This window comes from Peromyscus eremicus, chromosome 8a, assembly GCF_949786415.1.
Source record: "Peromyscus eremicus chromosome 8a, PerEre_H2_v1, whole genome shotgun sequence".
NCBI lineage: Eukaryota > Metazoa > Chordata > Mammalia > Rodentia > Cricetidae > Peromyscus > Peromyscus eremicus.
Genome location: NC_081423.1, coordinates 68983411 through 69008661, shown reverse-complemented (window position 1 = coordinate 69008661; position 25251 = coordinate 68983411). Strand labels below are relative to the sequence as shown.

Here is a 25251-nt window from a genome sequence, read left to right as displayed (position 1 = left end):
TTTTTAATGTTTAAATTATTAGGTTGAACTAAAACGACAGTACAATGACCACCATTCAAAGTTGAGAGGCCTTTTGCCTGGCCGTCAGTGGTATGAAATTCAAGCATACAGAGCCTTAAATCAGGCTCTAGGCAGGTGAGTGAAGTAAAATCGATTACAGTGGTACTGTCTGGGGTGTTGTCTGTGCCCAAGAAGAAAAAGTAACGTTTGCTACTTTTAAAAATCAAGGTGGAAAGCTGGACGGTGGTGATCCACAGCTTTAATCTCAGCACTCAGGAGGCAGAAGCAGGTGGATCTCTGTGAGTTCAAGGTCTACAAAGTGAGTTCCAGGACAGCCAAGGCTACACAGAGAAACTCTGTCTCAGGGAGAATTAAAAAAAAAAAATCAATGTGGTAAAATTTCATTTAGTTTGAACTCTAGGAAAGTATGTTTTTCATGGATGTCAGAAGTGGGAGCTGAGAACTGTGACAAGCTCTTTACCAGTTGAGTCATCCTCATTCCCAGCCTCTGGGGTCACTTTTTAAATTATCGTCTCAAAAATTTTTTTTTAATTTTTAATTTAAATGTTTTGTTGTTCTCTTCAAACCAATTACATTGTTAAGCTGCTGCTGTCTTACTGGCTTTCCTGTCTGGCATGCCATTTTCCTTGGCACCCAACTGCACTGCATGTTTTCTCTCTTTTTTTTTTTTTTTTTTTTTTTTTTTTTTTGGTTTTCTGAGGCAAGGTTTCTCTGTGTAGTTTGGTGGCTGTCCTGGATCTCACTCTGTAGATCAGGCTGGCCTTGAACTCACAGAGATCCGTCTGGCTCTGCCTCCCGAGTGTTGCACGGTTTTTCTTGAAGCATTTTGTTTTCCTGATGACTGATTATAGTTTCTAGGAAAGCTTGAATATATGTTTTTAAATTCTTGACTTTTACTTGTTATACTAATTTTTATAAAATTAAAGTATTCTTACCTTCATTGATTTTTTTAATATTAATATAAATAACACCTTGAACTTCAAGAAATCTTGTGAAGTATGAATTCCACTTGCATTCTTTATGATTTATAAACTCTACATATTAGCATGTTTGATTCATCGGTTGATAACACCTAATAGCAATGCAAGTTGGAACCTCATAATTTAATTTTCCTGTTTTGTTTTCAGACTGGTTAATCTGGCTGAGGTCAAATGGTTATTAATTGGCCCTTCACATTGTAGCCCCACCTACACTTTTAAAACCACACACTTGCTTTTCCAGCTATATTCCCTACCTCTGTCCACTAACATTTTCACCATGAAACCTACCATATTCTGGCATGCCTTTCTGCCTTGGCACATAAGCTTCCATGCTCTTCAATTGCATAGTAACAGTTACAGCCTGGTTGAAGTCATGTCTATGTGGATGCCTTCTATTTCTTCACCTAGACCTCTTTATACCCCAGTAAACCCAGAAGATTATGTACATTATCTCTATTGTAGCATATATTTTATCATCAGGTAATAGCTTGTGTATGTATTTGTGTCCCTTCCCAGCACGTGTATACATTTGCATTCTCAGCACCCTCCTGTGTCTCGGCTTAGCATGGGTGCTTCAGAATTGCTTGGCAAATAGTAGAAAACGTGAGGTTTGCTGCTTTGCCGCATTCTACATTGCCAGCCGACTTCTAGAGCTTCAAAACGTGTTTTTCCAAAGTACCACTAAAGTCATACATTTGGAATATTCACACACAATACTGTGCCTTTGGTATATTAATTGTATTGTCGTTTATTGATTTTCAGGGACACTATCAGCAAATGACCATTTGTCACAAAGTGTAGACAGAGTTTTCCTGTCCTGGCAGCACTCCCAAATAACCACTTAGAAGCATAATATTAATTGTAAATGCTCAGTCAATAGCTCAGGCTAGCTAACTCTTAATGTTTAAATTAACCCATATTTCTTATCTACCCTCTGTCATGTGACTCATGGCCTGCTACCTCATTTTCTACAAGTCCTGCTTCCTCTGTATCTGCTGGTGTCTCCTCTGACTCCACCCTTCTTAATCCTAGCATCCTTGGTTTGGTTGTCCCACCTATACTTCCTGCCTGGCTACCAGACAGTCAGCTTTTTATTAAACCAATTCAAGTGACATACCTTTACAGTGTACAAAAGGATTATTCCACAGCATTTCCCCCTTTTTGCCTAATTAAAAGGAAGGTTTTAATTTTAACATAGCAAAATTATATATAACAAAAACAGTTAAGTAAGAATAACAATTACTATATCTAGCTCATTTGTATTTGTCAAAATTAGAGAAAGTATTCTATTATCTATATTATCTTTATGATTCTAAAGTTTTATACCTAATTTACCTTTTATCATAACTAAGGAAAACTTTAACTATGACCATCTAGTCTCAACTCTGTCAAATACCCCAGAAGAGTGAAATGTTACCTAATGACAGGGACATCTGGCTGTCTGAACAGTCACCATAAGTTCTTCTGTGATGTTGGGGCATCCGTCTTTGGCCTATAGGCCTAGTATATCTGACAGACTTTTCTGAGAAGCAGGAAATTTTGAATGGCTGTCCTACCTTGTCTTGGCAAAGTCTAGCAGTCACTTTTTGTGTGTCCTGCTGGTCCAGTTTGGACAGTATACAATCAGCAATTGAGGCAAGGGCAGTTTTTTGCCCAAATGGCTAGCTTTTGCCATAAGGAAGGTAAACTTCATATAGAGTTTCTTTGTTGCCCATTATCTCCTCTGAAGTAAATCGGTGCTGCCAGGAGTAGAGTGTCTTGCTGTCATGAAAAGCCTTGGATTATTAAACATATTAAATGCCATATTCTGTAGGTCTTTGAAGTGTTTGAAGACCATCTGTCGATCTAAATATATCTAAACATACCTAATATGACTATAAGTTTGACTATTATAGATAACAATTAATTTGTATTTCTTAATTATACATTCCATTTTTAAAAGGGTTACATATGCACAATACCCCAAACAAGAGTAGAAACATACATATAGTATAGCAAAAATAACTTTAAATTTGTATCAATAAACCAAACTCCATTCCAATGTAAAATATTTAAGACTAGTAGTTGCTTTTTTAGTTTAAAAGTAGATTCAATAGTCTACACTTTTATCCTATCATTTCTATATTCCCCCCACTTTTTATTTTCAGAAAGAGATCTGTGAATCTAATCTCTTTTGTTCAGCTTTTTTTCTGACCATGACCAGCAACAACTTGTAACCAACCCCCCTTAAATGATAATAAATATCCATAACCTATCTTTCGGGATGTGGGTATAGTTGTCTAGACTATTTCCTGTTGTTTGGGGGCGCTGATAATCTTTGGGGGAACCTTGAGAAAATCAGGATAATTGTTAGGTCTTGGCTGGAATAGTTTGTGAGACTGGACCATCTCAGCAAGCATCCTTGAAACTGCTTTGGATGCTGGACAGTCTGGGCCATCTGTTTTCATTAGTGTCTGGTCCCCTTGCTCTGAAAATACATAAAATTTTAAAGGTAATTACATACATATCTGCATTAATACAAGTATAGACAGTGCATTGTACACAAGTTAGCCAAAGATGACATTTTTGTTAAGTGTTTGAACAGGTAAAATATACATCACATGTCTTGTAGCTTTTCTAGGATTGTTTCTTTATGTCTGTAGTCAGGATTTCAGGGGGTCTTCCTCAATCAAAGCTGATTTTCTTTAACCTGGAATGAATCCACAGTCTCTCATTTCCTGTGGAAATAAAAGCATAATCTCTTCCCCAAAGTAACACATCTTTTGATTTCCATTTTGAAGTCAAGACATTTTAAAAATATACAGGTTGATTTAAGCCAGCAGTTTTATAATCCAGTGTCTCTTAGGAGCTGTCACTCCTTCCTCAGCAGTCAAAAAACTCAAAGCCAACACAATAACGTACAGGATTCAGACTCTCTCTGTATTTTCCATCTTTATGTGGTTTATTATATTTTTTATTACTCTATTCCTTTTTTTAAGGACTTTCTCTACCCTTTTCTCTCCCAAGCCTATGTGTATTTTTAAACGCAGTGTAACCCATTCAGAGTTATTTTTTGTTTTTTGTTTTGTCTGAATCTGTCTTTACTGTGTATCTGTAATCTTTTTCTGATTGCATGAGCCTTTAACTTCTAAGCAGTGTGGCTAGGACCCCTGCCTCTGTTTTGCTGGCTGGCTCCCTCCTGTAGCTAACGTCCAGGAGATTCTTTTTTGTACTGGACTGCAGCTAGCCAGCAGGAGAGGCTACGGGAACCTGTCATGCTACTTATTTCATACTACACTGGCTGATCAAGTCCACAGGCAGCAGCCAGGAGATGCATCCCTGTACTGCGGCCTGGCATGAGAGACACAAGACTAGGAAGCTGCTCTTGGCTCTGATTCTGTTTGTCTAGAACCCTTTTCCAAGCTCTCTCAGGTTTTATGTAGATGTAGTTGCTGAACATTTGGGTGCCATTTGTTGGTGGAAGTTTCTGTCCTGCCAGCAGTTCCCAAATAAACACACTGAGGCTTTTTTGATTTTTGTTATTTTGTTTTTTGTTTTTTGAGACAGAGTTTCTCTGGGTAACAGCCCTGTCTGTTCTGGAACTCACTCTGTAGACCAGGCTGGCCTCAAACTCATGGAGATCCACCTGCTTCTGCCTCCCAAGTGCTGGGATTAAAGGCCTGCACCACCACCAGCTTATATTAATTGTAAATGCTCAGCCAGTAGCTTAGGCTTGTTACTAACTAGCTTTTACAACAAATAACATAGTTTTTAATGATAATTAAGTTTTTTAATGAAAAAATAACAATCAACTGAATGTTTTGTATCATGAGTGCTAATTGATATAAAGGTGTTTATAATTTGAAACACTCTTATGAGAGACACATGCAGAAAACTGAAGTAAACAGAAACCAATCAGTTGTTTTAATGTCTTGCATTCACATAGGGGAGGGGTGTGGAGTATATGCCCATGTGGAGGCCAAAAGTTGACATTAGTTGTCTTCCTCTGTCAGTCTCCACTATGTCTCTTGGATGGGCTCTCTCTCTGAATGTGGAGTTTACCGTTAGCTAGATAGTCAAGCCAGAGAACTCCAGGATCTTCCTGGCTCTACCCCGCAGCACTGGGGTTTCAGGAATGTGCTACCACCATGGCTTTTATGTCAGTTCTGGGGATCTGAACTCAGATCCTCATGCTTGCCCATAAGCACTTTACCAACTGGGTTACTTCCCCAACCCCTCATTGTTATCTTTTTTAAAGACTACATGGGCATTATAATTATCTGGAGTAGTAAAGTCGGTGGAATATAATAACAGCCTTCAGAAATACACCAGATGGTTTTACAGCTAAGTCACAAGTAAGAGTTTCTCACCATCTGCTTCACTTGAAGTATAATATCATTTCTCAAGTGAGCATGATTCATTTGAGCAAGGCAGTAAAAACAATGGAAAAGATGAAACCTTTTTCTCTTTAATGTTTTATTAATTTAAATACCTCTCTACCAAAATCCACTTTAAACACAAAGTGAACCCCAAATAGATTTCCCTGACTTCCTATTGGTTTTCAGCACCCTTCTATAATAATGACAGTGTATAACTTCTTCCTGTTCTGCTGTATGTTATATGATCTCTTGTCCTGGAACCTGTAGCTTACTTTAAAATAATGTCAAAGAAGAATGTCATATGAAATTAAAATTTTTAAACTGTAAAAGTTGAACATTTATTATTTTCATTCCCTCAAAAATCCCATCTCAGTGAAGGAGTAAAAACTCTGAACTCCAGAGTGAGCAGACAGAGATATCATCACATTTTTAATACTGAAAATCAGTTGAGCAACTAAATGACTTAACAGACTGAATTGATTACAGTGATACATAGCTGAACACTATTTTCATAACTATCCCTTTGGAAATCTGGCTTTATTTTCAATGTTTTATACACATTTTATTTTCCCCTTTTTTTGTAGGTGTATTCGACACAAAAATGATTGGGGAGCTCTTATTCTAGTGGATGATCGTTTTAATAGCAACCCAAACCGCTACATATCGGGTAAGATTCTCAGTTTAGAGTAAAAATTACTAATAGGCTTTGTTTTTCCTTAGTGGTTAAAAAAATGCCACATGAGATCTGCCTCTTTGTATAGTATTTTATATAACTGTGTGTAATGTAATACTAACTGTAAACGATATTGCACATTAGATCTGTAGAACCTGTAATCTTAATACCTGAAACTTTACACTGATTGGCCATCAGTACCCCATTTTGTCCTTCCCCATACAGTGGCAACCGCCATTTCCCCGTTGAGTTCATTGACTCAGATGATGCATGTAAAGTTGAGTCATGCAGTATGTGTCCCTCTGTGACTGTCGTGTTTCACTTAGTATACTATCCTCAAGGTTCATCCATGTTGAAGTACCCAACAGGATTTCCTCATTGTCTATGGCTGAATAATACAGTGCGTACAGGATGTATTTCTCTGTTCATCTCTAAGTGGGCATTGAGGTTGTTTCTACTTGTTGGATCCCGGGGACTACAGTGAACATGGGTGGTTAGACACTTTACTGTATTTAAGAATGAAGTCACTGGATCATATGTAAGTTCTAGACCAGCAGATATTTATGAAGATCAATATTTTGAAGATTTCTCCTTATTTTTTTTCTTCTATGACTTTTACACAAAAGTTGGAAACCTGGAGCACAGGGCACAGCTGCAGGCAGGCAGCTCAACGGACTGGAGAATGTCTTTTCCAGGTGGCTCAGCTGGTCTGAACCTCTTCTGAGCACATTGGCTGGAATCTGCCTCCTCAAGCAGCTCAGCTAAGCTCTGCCTCTTCCAGGCAGCTTGGCTGCTCTGAGTACTTTTCAGCAGTTCTTACTGCTTAGGTGTACTTAAGGAAGGAGGAAGCTTGTCTCTCTGGTCAGTTTCAGGAACTTCCAGGAGCCTTTGAGTTGTTGCTTCTGGAGTGGATGGAGTGTTTCACCTCCTTTAGAACAGTGCTTCTCAACTGTAGTCAGACTTTCTGTGGTCCTCCAGCTCCCAAATAATGACAAAGAGACTTCTTATTAAATATGAAAGCTTAGCCTTAGCTTAGGCTTGTTCCCAACTAGCTCTTAAAACTTAAATTAATCCATTTATATTAATCTACATGCTGCCACATGACACATTACCTCCCCTCAGTACAGTACAGACAACTTCCTTGGCGTCCTGCTGGCAAATCTCCCGCCTCTCAGAGTCTCCCCCTACCCCACCCCACTTCCTCTCTCTCTCCTGAAATCCTGCCTATCCTCTTCTTCCTAGTTATTGGCCATTCAGCTCTTTATTCAACCAATCAGAAGGTGCCTTAGGCAGGTGAGGAAGGATAAACACATCTTCACACAGTGTGATCAAATATCCTGCAACACTCAACCTTCCTAATGTTTCAGCCCTTAAATACAGTTTCTCATATTTTATTTTCATTTTTATTTTTATTTATTTATTTATTGGGGGGGCGAGGTTTCGAGACAGGGTTTCTCTGTGTAGTTTTGGTGCCTGTCCTGGCTCTTGCTCTGTAGACCAGGCTGGCCTTGAACTCACAGAGATCCGCCTGGCTTTGTCTCCCAAGTGCTGAGATTAAAGGCGTGCGCCACCACCGCCCGGCAGTTTCTCATATTGTGACCTCCAACCATAAAATTATTTTTATTGCTACTTCATAACTGTAATTTTGCTACTATTATGAATCACAATGTAAACATCTGCATTTTCCAATGCTCTTAGGTGACCCTATGAAAGGGTCATTTGCCCCCTACAAAGGGGTTGTGACCACAGGCTTAGAACCACTGCTTTAGAGAACTGTATCTTGATGAGCTTCCCTCCAAGACGGAAGGTCTTATCTCGGAGGAAATTGCTACACAGCACTTACCACTTTACATGGCACACACATGACATGGTGTACGCGTATGTAGAGGTTAGAGTCCACCCTCGGATAGGTGTCCTCAGCTTTTACCTTGTTTGAAACAAGGTCTCTGTTGTTATCCCACTGTGTCTGCCAGGTTAGGGACCAAGGGCTTCGCGGGATTCTATCTCTGCCTCCCGTTATCCCTGTGGGAGCACTGGGGCGACTCATCATGCTTTTACTAGATCCTGGGAATTCAAACTCCGTTCTGCACTGCTGCGTGGCAAGTGCTTTACCCACTGAGCCGTCTCCCAACCGAAACATTGACTTTCCTGTCACCAACATTTGTGTTCAAGTCATAAATTAGCCTTTTTTTTTTAAAAGATTTATTTATTTATTTATTATGTATACAGTATTCTGCCTGCATGTGTCCTTGCAGGCCAGAAGAGGGCACCAGATCTCATTACAGAGCCACCATGTGGTTGCTGGGAATTGAACTCAGGACCTCTGAAAGAGCAGTCGGTGCTCTTAACCACTGAGCCATCTCTCCAGCCCCAACTGGATTATAATCTGTCTTTTGTTTTATTTTAATTTATTGCTTTTTTAAGAGAGAGCCTTGTCTCCTTGGCTTTCCAAATACTGGGATTACAAGCATAAAGCCATTTTGCGTCACTAAACTTTTTGTTTTGTTTCTGTTGTTTTGAGACAAGGTCCTCTGCAGCCCTGACTGGCCTAGAACTCCCTATGTAGACCAGGCTGGCCTCAAATTCACAGAGATCCACTCACCCACCTCTGCATCCAGAGCGCTCTAATTAAAGGCATGCACTTGTCTTTGTTTTGTGTTTTTTGAGGGCTTCATGGAGCTTAGACTGGCTTTAAACTTGTTATGTAGCCGAGGTCAGTCTCAGATTCCTGACTCCTTTCACCTTTCTGTAAAGAAGCTTCCTAACTGTTTCACCTTTTCTAGGAGTCCTGAAATACACTGTTCTGCTTAGTGGTTCTCCATAATTCCGCTAGGCTTGCTTCACTTTTTTTTTTTTTTTTCATTTTTGCTCCTCTGTGTAATTTCAGATCATCTGAGGTTTTTCCTCTGCTTGATCAGATCTACAGTTGAGCCCCTCTAATGAGTGAACGTTTCAGCTCCAGACTTTGGTTCTTTTTGTTTTTTCGTTCTTTATCTCTTTGGTGATTAACACTCATACTCTCTCTTGTTCCCCTCCCCTCTCTCCTGTTCTCACCTGTTCTGAGGTTAGCTTGCTCCTGTGATGGAGCTGTGTCCCATGTGTCTTTGTGATGTTGTATTGGTCTCTACACACATCTAATGAAAGTCACCTCTCAGAAGTTTCTGCTACAGCAACTTCACACGGCTAGACCTCACTCCTCAGCCTGCTGGGCAGCTGGTCGCCCTCTGATCTTCTGTATGGCTCTGGTTTCTGCATTCCCTATGTGGGGACCTAATTAGAGGGCTTTGCCAGTTTCTCTCTTGGCCCTTTTTTCTCCCTAGATATCAGAACCTGTTGTGCCTGCTTGTCTGTCTCTTGTGCTGTGAGATCTCTTAAGCAGCAGCATGCTCCCATCCAGCTCTTTTCTTCTCAGCAGCCTCTAGGCCTGGAGAATTTGCCATATAATGTGAGTGCTCCCTTACGACTGGGACAATCCAGTCCTAGGCATTCATTGAAAAGCCGACATCCATTCCACACCAGTCTTTTCTTTCCTGAAGTGCTGCTGAGCTGGAGCAGCCTCTGTGTCCTGTAACGTAGTTCTGGAGCAGCCACCGCCTGCTGCCAGCGCTTCCAGACAGAGAGGGGCAGAAGCAAACTTCAGGACTTAGGCCTGCCCTCCAGTCTTCCTTCCAGGGACTTCACTCCTAGTCCTGTGGCTCCGGTCTGAGATGAGGACTGTGTGAGAAGGTGCCACACATTTGCCTGCCTGCTTTGAGACAATTGGTTTTGCTCTAGCCTGGGTTCCAGAACTTTTTAACTTCTCTCTGGATTTCTCATAAAGGGGTTTGGTCCATGAATTATTGGATCTATGTTTCTAAAGGAGGAACGTGGGATCTGGGGTTTCCTGTTCTGCCATCATAAATTTTTTATATTTTATGGCTCCTATTTTTATTACTCTGTGTGTGTGTGTATACACATGGGGATACAAATACATGTGTGTGCATGTACATGGATGTCAACCTCAGGTGTGGTTCCTCAGGAGCCCGTCAGCTTGTTTTCTGAAACAGGATCTGGCCTGGGCTCACTGCTTAGGCTCGGCTGGCTGGCCACAAGGCCCGGGGTCTGCCTGTTCAGCACTGGGGTTACACGTGTGCACCACCACTCCCAGCTTTTTTATGTGAGTTCTGGGGACCAAATTCTATTCAAGTCTCCGTATTCGTCAAGAAGCACCGTATTGACTGAGTCATCTCTCCAGACCTCTGTAGCTTCATTTGTAAAAATGAAGAATTAGAATGCAAATTCAAATCAGGAGATCAAACTAACTGGAAAGCTAGTCTTTGAATTCTCATGTGTTTGTAAAAATTCTTTATGGATGAGAAAATTTTTAGTCATCAACTATTAAATCAATGATTACTTTTCAATTTTATAGACTGTGGCACATAATTTAATAATGTAGCAGTATTTTGTTTACCATTGTCAAAGAAAAGGTTCTTTCTCTAATTTTTCAAAAAATACTAAGTTTTTTCACTTATGTAAGTACATCTCTTTTGGCTGCTTAATTGATTTATTTTCAAGTTTGCTATTGTATTTATTTGCTTGTTTCTTTAAATATGTTTCTGTTCTTCTGAGTTTTATTTAAAGGGCTAGGGAGAGGGCTCAGTTGGGGAGTGTTTGTTGTGCAAACATTAGGACCAGAGGTCATATCTCCAGCACCCACGTAAAAGCCAGGTGCAGGGGAGCACTTCTGTAACTCCTGTGCCACAGGGAAGGGAGGCAGGCAGCTTGCTGGAGCTTGCAGGAGCTTGCTGGACAGGGGTAGAGCCAAACTGACAAGCTTCTAGTTCAGGGAGAGATCCTGTCTCAAAAAATAAGGTGGAGAATAATTGAGGAAATGCCTAACTTCAGTCTCCAGCATCCACTCATAGGCATACATGCAGGTGTGCACACACATGTACAATATACATACACACAAAATAAAGTTCATGTTAGTCAAAGCAAGTATTTTCTAAAAGGAAGTAAAGTGCCAGTGGGCAGAAGGATAAGTAGATGGTCATTTAACGGGTATTATCTGCCTGTGGTTTTCATCCAGCAGTGACAGTCCATTCAGTCAATACCAGAAACACGCTTGCTGTCAAGATTTAAAGCAGAGTATATTGCTCTTAGAGTTTTTCCCCTACTTTTTTTTTTTTTTTTTTTTTTTTTTTTTTGTCTATACAAAGCAGCACCTCAGATCAAGCCGTAACTAAAAGCGAAAATACTAAGTACTTGTGTTTAGTCAGCAGGTGGAGCTCAGACCCTGCTGAGTGTTCAAAGGCCGGCAATGATGTCTTGTGCTAAAAAGACTTTCTTTGATTATAAAAAACCCAAAATGAAGAAATGATAGTACTAAAAATTTTCAGTTTTAGAGAATTTACATTTTCATTTGACACAATCATTTTTTCAAAATAAAGTTAATGTTAGTGCTTTTCTTAAAAAAGATAAAAACTCAAATTTTTATTTCATAGCTCAGATTTATTAATATTTTAGGATCAAATATTTCCCAGTTTCTGGATTATTTTAATTTCATTTTTAGGCATTTGTAAATTATGAAGTGTTTCCTTACTTTGGTAATACTAACATGATGCATAAATTTATTTTAATGGCAATTTTTTGTTTAAATTCTATTTTCATACATAAATAACTGAGAAAAATTCCATTTTAAGAAAACTAAGGAAATATACTTGAAATTACAGTGTAATAATTTAGGTTTCATGAAGCCCTATTTCATCTTCTTTAAACATATAATGCCATGGTGACTTTTTAAGCTCTTTACTGTAGGGCTGGGGAGATGGCTCAGTGGGTAAAAGGCTTACTGTTCAAGCATGAGGACCTGAGTGCAGGTTCTCAGCACAGCAGCTGCGGTTGCATGCATTTGCAATACCAGAATTGCAGGGAAAGAGATAAGCAGATCTTGGGGACTTGCTTGGCCAAACAGTGTAGCCAAAATTGTGAGCTCTAGGTTCAGTGAGGAGAGACCTTGTCTCAAAAAACAAGGTGGAGAATAATACAGGAAGACACTCAGCATCAGCCTCCAACCTTCATGAGCTCACAAGCCACACTCACACAACTCGAGCACACACACACATACACAAATAAATGTAAATTTTTAAGAACTTAATTGTTCCAAGACAATGACAGTTTTTGCAGCATTATTCAGGGGATTTTTTTTTGATAGTTTTATAATCTGGGTATTTTTAAAATCCAAATATTTTTTATTTTAGTATAAAACTAACCATACACAAAACACCTTAAGTTCTTAATATGGTTTGTTTTATACAGTTCATATACAATTTTAACATGTCCCTGATTGAGTCATATCTCTTGTGCTTATAATTGTGTAAATAAATAACAATTTGGATAGATATAATTTTCCCCAGGAAAGCCTTGCAGCTTCTTCCACTCCCAGACTAGTTTAAGGAACTAGTAGAGGAAGGGACAGAAAAAAAAAAAAACAACTTTGAGACTGCCATCTTGAGTTTACTTTTGGAAAAGGAGACAAATTTAGATTGTTGGCATGGAAAGGTGTGTTACTTACACCGTCTTACCCTGCATGTGTGACGCAGTGTGAGGGAGGGTGCCCTGGTGCACGTGTAGAGGTCAGAGGACAACCTGGTAGAGTCACTTCTCTCCTCCCACCTTCACATGGGTTCCAGGAGTGGAACTCAGGGCATCAGACTTGCACAGCACTTACACCCCGGGACTCGTGTTACTGGCCCAGTTTCTAGACACTTCCAACTTTGTTACAGTGCTGTGAACACAGTCAGCAGAAGCTGCACTGGAGAGAAAGAAGTTTGCTCTTTGCCTGGCTGATGGTCAGCGTGTCTGAGATGCTGGCACCGTTGAGGAGCTTCGGCTCCCGGTGTGTCCCGTGATCACAGCAGCAAACAGCCAGTGCTCCGCAGCTCCCTGTGTGGCTAAGCTCTGATTGGGTGGATTAGGCACATTGCCTGCATTTTCAGCTTTCAGTATTTTGAAACTAATGATGCTTTTTTCATGCCATAATCCCTTCATAGCTTATATACATGCAATATATATATAATAAAAGTTTGAAAGCCATTCCTTGTATTCAAATGCAAATTAGGTCGCTTCACTAGAAACAGTAAAGTTAATCTTAATGCATAAATATTTTGGTAACTAAGTAACCAGTTTCTCACTCGGATCCACTGTTTTTTAGGGCTTTCTAAATGGGTGAGGCAGCAGATTCAGCACCACTCAACCTTTGCAAGTGCCCTGGAGTCCCTGACTGAGTTTTCTAAAAGGCACCAGAAAGTTACTAATAGAGCCAAAAAAGACAAAAAGTGTATAAAAGACAAGGAGTCTACTCTGGAAGTGGCCCGTGTGGAAGAGGATAGCACTCTTACAAGTGTGTCAAAAGCAAGTCCTCTGTCGCCAGGAAGTTCTAGGGAAGCAGCAGCAGCAGCAGAAGTGTGTGTCCAGGAGCTGCAGAGTCCAAAAATGGCTGCCCAAAACCCGTCGGTACTGAGTCACGCTGTCTCCAGCAGGAAGAAAAGTATGTTGAATTCCGCCTTTTTTCAGTTTCATTATATAATAGGGAAATGGTAATGGCTTGGGTACAGATTAATTGGTTTATAACATGAAGTGTTCATAAAATAATCCAGTATGTTTGAATGGGGACAGACTTTTGTTAGGATACCAAAGTGTAGTTTCTGGTTTTCCATTAGCTCTGCCCCTTAACTAGCATTGTTAAGTGTGAACAAGCCACTTGACCTCTTTAAGTTATAATAGAAAAAGTGAATAACCTGCCTACCTATCTATCCCTCTAAGTTGGATTGTAAAACTCAAATAAGACAATAAACATAGCATTGTAAAATAACTGTGTAAGTGGTAGACATTATTTTAAAGGCTTTATAAAAATTGAGCTGAACTGGGTATCATGGCACATACCTGTAACCCCATAATCCCGACATGCTGGAGGCAGAGATAAGAGAACCAGGAATTCTAGGCCAGGACTAGTGAGATGGCTCAGCAGGTAAAGGTGCTTGCTGCCACATGTGACAACCTACATTTGATCCCTAAAATCCGGAAAGAATGAAGCTATTCCTGCAAGCTGCTCCTCTGAGCTCCGCGTGCATGCCTGGTGTGCATGCCCCATCATCATACACACAATAAATACATGTAAACTTTTATACAGAAGTAGTATTAAATTGAAAAAAAAAAGAACAAGAACTCAAGGCCAGCCAGCCTTAGATGCAGCAAGCCTCTGTAACTGAAAGGTCCCATTTAGGACCACTCCTTATTTGAATGTGACATGTGAGTCATTTGTTCTGAATGATAAAATAATAATAATAATTATTATTATTATTATTATTATTATGTTTTAAAGTGTTAGGAATCATGGACTGTATCAGGGATTGGAACCCTGGCCCATCCTGCGGGCTTGTTTTATGTTTGAAGTTTAATGCAACTAGGTCATATTCACTTGCTTACATAATCCCAAAACAACAAAGTTGAGTAATTATAGTTTTATTCAGAATAGCCTACTTGAACAGTTGAAGCAGACATAATATGGGCAATAAAACCTAAAATATTTGCCATCTGGCCTGTAACAAAAAAAATATGCCAGATTCTGGTGATTGTGTATAATTTTAACTTTAATAATCAGTGTAGCTTATCATACCTGTTTTCAAATATTTTGTGCTATGTGCTTTTAAATAAGTATCAGTGACTTCAGGGCTGTTACAGTGGCAATCAGGAAGCCTGGGATCCAGTTCTGGTCTTACATGCTGACCAGTTTTATAATATGAGAAATAGCATATATAGCCTTTGAACAGTCAGTGTGCTTACTTTTTAAATAGGAGGGCTAGTCTTTTCCTCGGTCACTACTTGGTGGATTTTTGAGGCAGATTTCTCCTTTTTCTTTGCCCCTACAGTGCTGGAGTCTTGCAGATGCCGGGCCAGCGCTCTCCACTGGCTCCTCAGGCAGCGGCCCGTTCTCTCTCCACTCCGTCATTTCTTCTTCCTTTTTATCCTTCCTCTTCTTCTGTACCATTGTGGTCGCCATAGTGTTTATATGATCATTTGCAAATACCATTCTAACTCAGGCCAGGAAGTACTGGAGAACCAGTTTCTTTAGAGTTGACATTCTCGCCTTTAAATTCCAAGATGAAAGTTCAGTGTTGCTGGTGGTAGGTGCTGAGCGTGTATTTTATACTGCTGTTAAAGTATTTTAACTTAAAAAAAAAAATAACATAACAGTTAATGTTCCCTAGGAGCACAGAGTTGACACTAACTTAAGTTTTTGTATTCTTAGGTGATCCAGTGCTAAGAGGCGAATCTGTTCAAACAGTGAAAACAGAGAGAAATGTCATTTCCAGATCCTCCAGCCCAACTTTCGGGAAGCAAACAGAACCAGTCAGCTGGCCTGTCTTTAATTCTCTGAGACGGCACTGCACTAGGAAAGTAAAAAATCACACACCTATGCTTGTGTCTTCAGAGAGCCACGCCTCTGGCTCTTCCGCCTTCAAGACAGAAGATAAAACCGCTTTGCCGCTCACGGGTGAATGTGTGACCTCAAACGAAGCAGCTGAGGCATTGTTCGCAGCTCGCCCTCAGTCAGAAATCGTGACTCCTGCTAAGAACCATTCCAGACAGCTCTTCTGCCCTGAGAAAGACCGCCATCCGGATGGGGACTTGCCTGCAGGAAGTGAAGAAGAAGCCAAGCGTTCCAGTTCAAATAAAGCCACTGAAACAGAAGCAGCAGAGGACGACTCTCTGTGTTTCACACCTGAACTGTTTGATCCTATTGACACCGATGAAGAGCACGGGGAACTTGGGGAACTTGGGGAAGCCGATAGATCCAGTAATGATTCGGATTGTTTCTCAGCTGAAGACCTCTTTGAAACTGGAACTGGATTCGGGCAGAAATGAGAGTCGAAGGCCACGCAGAACCAAGTTGAATGGAGGCGTGCCGGCGGACAGCTCGTCTAAGCGAATTGACCTGGGGAAGCTCGTGCACAGGCGTGAGGACCTGGAAGCAGTAGTGAGGGGCTCCCTGACCTTGGCTAGTGCTGTCAGGATGTGGTCAAGCCTCCTTGTGTAAATAATAATTTGTACAGTGGGGAAATGGTATCATTTTAATTGTTTAGATATATTTTCATTGTAAGTCCTTATCAGATTTGTCTGTTTTATGTTCAGAAATACAAGTTTTATTCTAGAGTTTTAAGTAGGTAATCTATATAAAGTACTTCCTCTAATATTTAGTTTCCTGGGCACTTTCAGTTTCACACAATTACTCATGTTTTATAGTTCACTTATTGTGATTTCATACGAATATACAGAGATTAATCCCAGTTGAGTCTAGCCACACTTCAGCCACATGTTACTGTATGTTTTAATGCAAATTCATAGATGTTTTTGGAAATCGTAGTTTATCTCCAAAAGCTTGCTGTTTCATTAACCTGCCTGAGAATGGACGTAGCGCGCAGCTGCTTTTCCAGCATGTGGAAGACTGAGGCTCTGGGCCTGCTTCAAAGTCAAAAGAAAAAAATTGTTTATAACTCATTTATTAGAGAGAAAAAGGTAAGAGTATGCATATTTCATTGAAATTGGGGTCTTTTTGTTTGCTAAAACTAAAATATCAGAAACAAAATTATATGCAGTTATAGAATGCCATTTGAAATATTCCAAATATCAATTCTAAAGAAAGACCTCCACCTGGACAGTGAATTGTCTCCAGGAAGTGAAGAAGAAGCCAAGCATTCCAGTTCAAATAAAGCTACTGAAGCAGAAGAAGCAGAGGATGACTCTCTGTGTTTCACACCTGAACTGTTTGATCCTGTTGACACTGATGAAGAACACTGGGAACTTGGGGAAGCTTCACTGTCATCAGAGAAAGTGATGTGCCTCACCCTCTGGTCTCCACACACGTGTACACACACTCATGTACACATATGCATGTACACACATACGGAAATAATACACAGATACTAGCAGTGCCAGAGATGTGATACATTCTGGTATAAAGTTTTAATTCTGTAACTATTACGATGGAAAACTTGGCATGTAAATTTAATAAAAAAGCAGATGTTACATATATATATACATATACACATATTTAAAACAGTCTCTGAAATACGCTCCCTTGAAGAACAGGAATCTACTGTGAATTTTGAGTGTGTGCAAGTTTTAGAGAGTGAAACTGTGTATCTATAAAATGTTTATAAAAGATGGCCACCTCTGACATTCCAAAATTACATCCACTGATTTTTTTCCCCAAAGAAAGGGCATTTAGACTCTTTAGGGTGATTTGAATTGAGAGAGTGGTATGTGTATATGTAGCTGGACATCAAGCCCAGGGCCTCGCATGCTGAGTAGGCGTTCTAGCATTGAGCTGTATCCAGCCTGAACTGAAATTTTATAAGTGTTCAACTTCTCTGCATGGCTTATTATCAAATCAAAATTCCCAGTCGTTATATTTTTATGTTCTTTCGCATAAGTGAGTTATCATGTATGCATGTATTTGCTTTAATTTTAATAGCATTTAGATTTGGTACATGAAATTTGAATTGACAACTTACCAAGTAAGGAATTTATCTGTGGATTTAGAAGCTGATTTCTACATTGTTTTGAAAGAAACCATTTCCCCTGTTGTGGCTCTTAAGTCATAGATAGGGGTAGTAGTGGGCCCTGGAAAGAACGTGTGGCAGAAGACAGAAACGGCCTCTGCTCCTGGTTACATGGCAGGACCATGCCTTCAAGGGGTTAGCTTCATTTACAAAATATGGGCTTTAATACTGTAAAGGCTTGGCAAATTCTTTTAGGCATTTAAAGGAATAGCTGTTGGTATTTTATTCTGAGTCAGTTTTGTTCTAAAATGCTTAAAATGAAGCATACAATTGTATAGAAAAGGTCAGATGACTGACTTATCTACATTCTGGGAACATACATATATAGAGTATAGTGACTTAGAAAGCTGGATATTTGTTTTAACTGATGCAGTTTAAACATTTCTGATACCTTTGGAGTTGCCCTTTTTCCGTTTTTGATGTTGTTTGATTGGGTGTTTTGATTTTGTTTTTGAGACAGGATTTCATGTATTCCATTCTGGCCTTGAACTCCCAGTTCCCCTGTCTCCATCTCCCAAGCTCTGGGTTTACAGTGTATCACACTCAGCTTGAAACTGCCTTGAGAAGAATCGTTAAACTACGGGGAAAACGTCAAACCCATCACTTTACAGTTAGGTACCCAACTTAATCACAAATACCATCTCTTTCCCTACATGATTTTTTCCCAAAATCTACTACTCTCTGCACATTACTAAGTAGTTTTCAGAGATGTTCCACAAGCTCTCAGTATTTCAAAAATGTTTAATTTTTTTTTATACAAGAATAATACTGTAATAGATCAGAGGGTCTCCTCAGATCATCATTCTGAACAAGATGATCGTCCCAAAAGTAAGCTACTGGCCTTTTGAGAGTAGGAGATAGGCTGTTTTTGCTAGTGATAACAAGAGATGCTTTTAGAGTTAAAATTGAAACATAGAAGGTCATGTAAAAGAGTACCTGGCATATAGCAAATCACAGTCATTAGTGAGGTCCCTGTGCCTCTGCAGTACCCCTGGCTTCTATGATGCTGTCCCTAACTATGGACAAATCAACTGGCAGTAATAACTGTAAAAGACACAAAGAAAAATTCTTTTACTGGTTTACTTTTTAAAATGTTTTAAAATATGTAGTAGAAATTATCAAGTAGTTTGTCTTAAATGTTTAAGACACATGAAGTAATCTCTTAACATTGCATTTATCCAAGGGTTGAAGGTATGTACAGCACATGGGCTATGCACCATGAACTCTACCAGTGGGAGAATGGCCATTGTTGATGAAAGAAAGGTCCATGTAAAGAGTAGATTCTTCTCATGACTCAGTAGGTGAATTTTAGATGAACCACTGACAGCTTTCTCCAATTGTGTAGGAAGTTAATGAGAACTCTAAACTATAGTCCTACTGTGCATTGTATTCTTATATGGCTTTGAGACCTGGGTACTGTTTCTGTGTTTCCATAAAGCTTTACTCCTCTTGTGTTGTTTCCATTCAATACATTATTTAAAAAGAGCCATTTTTACATTTTTCAAAAATAGGACTTTGCCATGTTTTCTGCTTATAATAAAATGCATTTGAAGTATTTAATCTTTTAGAAGTGCTTATAAACGTCTCTGTGCAAAGTGCCTGTTATGACATCACTTGAAGGACTGGCTGTCGTAGCCATCAGGAGCTAATGGTATTATTTTTATATTGGATTGCCACACGATTCTCACCTCTCTTTAATCTTAGCTTTCTCAGTGAGCTACACAGAAATTTGATTCTTTATGAACTTTTGGTAGTATTGTCTATCCGCATAGGTAAAGGCACTGAAGTCTTTTGTAAAGAAGTATTTCTAGTGAAATATTTCATAATTAAAAAAATGTAAGGCTACATCAGACGGTGCACGCATAAGGAGGCTAAAGCCTCCTTGTGAAATAGCCATCCTATGAAACAATGAAGGACATCACAGGAAAGGGTTATTTGGAACAAAAATGACCAATGCTATATTCTACCAGGCTTAAATGATTTTCGTGTCTTTTTTATCACAGTTGTTTAGTAAGGTTTCCTTTGATGGGACCATTAGTGGCCTGGCTTCCTGTCTCACTTTGGAGCTTACAGTGTCCATGGGCTCTGAGCCACTGGATCACTTTAGTGATCCACTTTTTACCTTTAGTAACCCAGTGCTCTTGGACTAGATCCAAAATAACCCATCTTATACCAAATTCCACTCTAATAAACAATTTTAATTGCATTAGAAAGGAAACGTTACAGGAAATTACTTGTTCCAGAAATGAATCTTTGAAAATCTAATAGTAAATACTGGCTAAAGGAATATTTTTAACAATAATTTTTAGCACATTTATTGAGACAAAATGTCAGTAAATTTTGGGGTTGGGCTTGAACACAGGATCTTCCTGCCTCAGCCTCCCAAGAGCTAAGATTGCAGGTATGCACCATTTTTGGATCTGGCTGTGTAGCTCAGTGGTAGAATTCATGCTGAGTAAAAGCCCTAGGTTCTATCCCCAGCACCCCCAAAACATAGCAAAAGTTATGCGTGTGTGTGTGTGTGTGTGTGTGTGTGTGTGTGTGTGTGCGCGCGCGCATATATACATGGGTGCTGGAACTAGAGCTTCGATCCTGTGGAAGAGCATCCAGTGCTTTTAGACACTGAGCCATCTCTCCAGCCCAAGATTTTATTAATTATTATTCTCAATGCTTTTGTTTTCCCTAATGTTATATATGTTGACTTCTGCTGTTTTGTAGTTTTGGACACAGTCTCATGCAGCTCAGGCTGGCTTTAATTTGGTATATAGCTGAAACTGGGCTTGAACTCCTGAGCTTCCTCTTTGTACCGAGTGCAGGGGTGGTAGGCATGTGCCGCCACACCCAGCTTGAGTGGAACAATCTAGTAATGATGTGTGTCTCGTCTCTCACTTGTGCTTACTTCATTTGACCGACTTCTGGACTAACTTTTCTTTTTTCCAAATTCTTGTCCTAAATTTTATTCTCCCAATCTTTTTCCAATCATGTTATTAAACCTTTATCTCTTTAATTTGGGCCAGAATTTTCTTTACAATAAAGAATGTACCTTTATCTACAAAAGGGTATTGTGTTTCTGCAGTTTTGTTTGAGATAAGCAGCAGTAATCTGATGTAGTTGGATTCTAAACTGTGAATTGGATGTCAGCTAATTGATTAGCCATGATATCAGACGTTTTGTAAAAGCCTTGCATTCCTATTACTGCCCTGCAACAAGATTAATTTTATTCTGTTTACATCCAAAGAAAATAGTTATTATATATCATATTTTGTACATTGAAAACATGTTATGATATGCAATCCATTATTTCATTGCATGATATACAATTAGTTGACCTGCGCATTGTGACTCTTCTCCTAGGGAATAGCTTTCCATATGACTGCCATTTATGTACCCATCCATCTAACATACTTTGAGAGTCCACTTTGCATCTAGAGCTGTGCTACACCCAGAATACCAAAGATAGCTGAAAGGATCATCTCCACCAGGAGTTTACGTCGTTCACATAGCAGTAGACATGGTAAAAGCTGGAATGAGAACAAGGCACTCAACTATTTTGTTGAGTGTGGGCATATATCAGGATATATTTGTTAAGATTATACTAGGTCCGTAAACAATTTGTTTAACACAGGAAACATCTTAACGTGTGTGTGTGTGTGTGTGTGTGTGTGTGTGTGTGTGTGTGTGTGTGATGTTGGGAGTACAGCGGTTCAAGGACAACTTGCAGGAATTAGCTCTAGCCCCCATCGTATGGGTCCTGGGAATCAAACCAGGGTCGTCAGATTTGACAGCCTCCTGAGCCATCTCACCGGCCCTTGACGTATTTCCTGTAATTTTTAAATTGGATAGCGTGCTTACAGTCTTGCAATATATTCTTGAATTCACAAGATCCACTGCTTCCCCGATCATGCCTTCAGATCTTGTAGTGCCCTCTGCATGGCGTTGTTAACTTCCCTGATGGGGACAAAGCAGGAGAATAGCAGATCTAAAACACTTCCCTGTGGAGATGCTGCTACACCGAGCTGCACAGCATTGGCTTGTTTGGTTATTGCAGCATCCTGCCAGAGTCAGTAACACAGGTGATACTTCATTATAGTAAATTTGAGGTAACCAAGGTCCAGAGAGACTTGATGCTCAGCCCACAGTTATATCCGTAGCAACACACCACATTGTTTTTAATGTAGTTTACCTCATACTGACTTTCTCAAGCCGCTTTTAGGCTAAAGCACAGTTGCAGATAACCAAAAAGTGAATGAGTTGATATACTACTAATGAAGACATTCAGCCGCATTCTTTGTGATGGCATATAGCCATAATTTATTGTGACAAGCATCACATGTTGTTACTAATAAATTTTAATGATAATTTGCTTGTTTTACTGTCACAACTGTAGTTTTCTTCTGGTTGATTAACACACATGTACAAACACACCATTAACACACAGATTGCTGTGAGGAAGAAAGGGGCCTCCTTACATTGCTAACTGCTCAGGAGCCTGAGGCAGAAAAACCACTTGAACCCTGGAGTTCAAGGCCAGCCTGTCTCACAAGAAACCTGCATGCAATCAGCACTACTTGTAAAGAAAACATGATTGTTTCTGTGATACACTTACTCTAAATCTTATTTAACCTTAGTTTCGGAAATATGTTTAAAGGTTTGTCTGCGATTTGGGGCCGATGGAAATTCAAAGTGACAGAGCAGAAGAAAAGGTGTGTTGTCTGCAATGGTGCTGCTCAAACCCTTAAAAAGGGCGTTGGTGGCTTCTCGGCCTTTCCTGCAGAGCGAAGGTAATTAATGGATAAATTGCTTAGGGTTTTCTAAAGTCTTTAAGTGAATAAGTCACCAAATCACTTTAGTGGGAATTCTAAACTGAATTGTATTGACATTATTTTTAAAAATAATTTCCACTGGGCTGGAGAGCTGGGTTTTGAGCACTCTTCCAGAGAACCTGTGTTCGATTCCCAGCACCCACATGGCAACTGACAACCATCTTTAACTCCAGTTCCAAGGGATCCAGCACCCTCTTCTGGCCTCTGTGGGTACCAGGCATACACGTGGTACACAGTCATAGTGCAGGCAAAACACCTATACGTGTAAAAATCTTTTTTAAAAAAGTTTCACTGTCTTAATAATCTCAAATTAAAAATCAAGATGGAATCTCAAACTCAGTTTATACAAAACAAAGAAATGTACAAATACCTACATCATGTTGGGACAGACAAGCGTCTGTCCAGCTGTTTCTGATGATGACCGCAAATAAACGCTCCAAAGGCATGCAGCTCCCCTCCTGAGTTAGCAGACTCAACCTGAGTGAAAGATGAGCAGTAACTCATGGAGACAGTTCAGAGAAAATGGAGGGAATTCTAGCAGCTGTTCTGAAAAAAACAATGGCCGCTGATTATATACAAGTGACCTCATCCTCTTTGTGTGGATTTCTCACATTGCCTGTTTCCCTTTTGAAATTTCCCAACTGATTTCTAGAATGCTCGTCCTGTTCCTTCTATCCTTCTAATACCTGTTCCTAATGTTGGCTAGAAGTGATTAAGAGATGCGTTGTGATTTACCCCAGACCCTGTGTGTACCCTGAAATGCAATACTACATTCCATGCATTTCTAGTAGCTATTATGCCCCGGTTTTCAAAACTCAGTGAATCCATTTAAACTTTCTGCCTGTTTAAAAAGAACATAACAAGTTCTACGATAATATCTACCATCTTTATATGAAAGACTCAGCTAAAACATGAAATTTTCCCTGCTGCCTTCCTCTCAAAAGTGACCCATTCATGACAAATTTCAATGTTTACTTTGGTTACAAATGCCTGCAGAAACATATGGTCAGGTCATATGGTTCTAATAATTTTCCCTTTAGTACTTTGCAGCTTTGCCCAATTTCAATATTTTTTCTGGAATTGGAAATTCTTTCTTGTGGTAATGTACTCATTTATCAAAAAATGAATATGTGGTTGTAAGGAATTTTTGGTTTATTGCAATATGGACGATTGTAAGAAGTTTTTCTGAGAACTACAACTTCACACAAATCCATCCCATGTTCTGAGTCCCCTTGAACTTAAAGTGAAGGCCATGTTGTTACTTTTCTCTGAGTCTCCAATGTCTCCTTCAATTCTGAACTTCCACCGCTCTTTTTAATCAATGCATGGGTGACCTGCAAACATAAAGGTATTTCCATCTTAAAGAACTGGAGGAGATGGGAGGTGAGTGTAAGTATGGGAGGTTTCCTCTTGGTCTATTGTCTCTTCCCTGCCGGGAGCACTATCCTTCTACATTCCATTGATTGCTGCACAGATGTGCACTCAGGGATCATTTGGAGTCATTCAGCATCTGCCGTTCTCACATCCCCCATGGAAACTTGTAACTAGGGCTAGAGAGGTGGCCTGGGTTAAAAGCACTTGCTGCTCTTCCAGAGAACCTAAATTTGGTTCCCAGTGTTTCACAACTGCCTATAAATCTACCTCTAGGGAAGCTGAGCACAGTGGCACATGCAGAGGCAGGTAGATCTCTGAGTTCAAGGCCAGCCTGATCTGCATAGTGAATTCTAAGACAGCTAGAGTTATATAGCGAGATCCTGTCTTGTGGGTTGAGGGTGTGGGGCGGGGGGTGGGGGGGTGGGGGGGTGGGGGGGTGGGGGGGTGTTTCTACCTCCAGGGGATTCAAAACCTTCTGGACTCTTTGGGCACCTGTACTCATATACACATCCCTACACAGACACAAACAGCTACACACAAATAATATCTTTTTTTTTAAAGCTAACACTTTAGTAGGGCATGCCTTTAATCCTAGCACTCTTGAGACTAAGGTAGGAGGGTCACAAGTTGAAGACTAGTTTGGGTTACAAGGCAAGTCTCCATGTCAAAAACAAAACAAAGATTATAATTACACAAATTAAAAAAGGTGGCTCTGAGGAAGTAGGGAGATAGCTGAAATGGCTCAGTGGATAAAATGCTTGTTTTGCAAGCATGAGAACCCAAGTTGGTTTTCCAGAACACAGGTAGATAATGCTTGCAATCCCAGTACTATGGAGGCAGAGGCAGACAGATCTCTGAGGTTTACTGGCAAGCTAGTCTACCCTACTTGACAAATACAAGAGAGCCTGTCTCAAAACACAAACAAGGTAGATGGCACCTGAGGAACACCCAAAGCTGACCTCTGGCTTCCATCCCCATCCCCACCCACCATGTCAGTGTACACCTGCATGCACACGCAGGCATTCGTAGAGAAGGTGGTCACTGTGCATTTCAAACCTGAGTCATTTGTTTGATGGTTCAGTTGGAGAATATGCAGAAACTTCTTGTCTTGAAGCCAGATACCCAACAGTGACCCTTGACACCTGCTGGGCGAGTCCTGTAGAGAACCAATACTCCCACAGAGGTGCGCCAAAGTGGATGCTTCAGCAAAATTACTGAGCTATTTCTAAATTCTGAGGACATAGTTGTATTTTTAAAGTTTCTTTTAAAAAAAAGCTTTTTTCCTAGATTATGTATTTTCAGGATCTGTTACGTCTGTGAGAGCCTCTATCACAGGAAAGATTGCCTTCTCATTTTAATGAGATTTAATATGAGTTCGATTAAAAACTGATGCATTTTTCCCTGTATGTGTGTGATTGG

At 39.9% G+C, this 25251-nt stretch overlaps 1 protein-coding gene across 1 annotated transcript in view; it reads left to right on the top strand.

Moving 5' to 3' along the window:
* The window catches only part of Brip1 (BRCA1 interacting helicase 1), a 135948-nt gene extending 119971 nt beyond the window's left edge, over nt 1–15977 (top strand). The window contains exons 16-19 of the mRNA XM_059271415.1: nt 23–135; nt 5944–6026; nt 13225–13560; nt 15322–15977. Of these exons, the coding sequence (XP_059127398.1) occupies nt 23–135; nt 5944–6026; nt 13225–13560; nt 15322–15938 (1149 nt within the window). The 3' untranslated portion in view covers nt 15939–15977. The remainder of the gene's footprint in view (nt 1–22; nt 136–5943; nt 6027–13224; nt 13561–15321) is intronic.
* The last annotated feature ends 9274 nt before the right edge of the window (nt 15978–25251 follow it).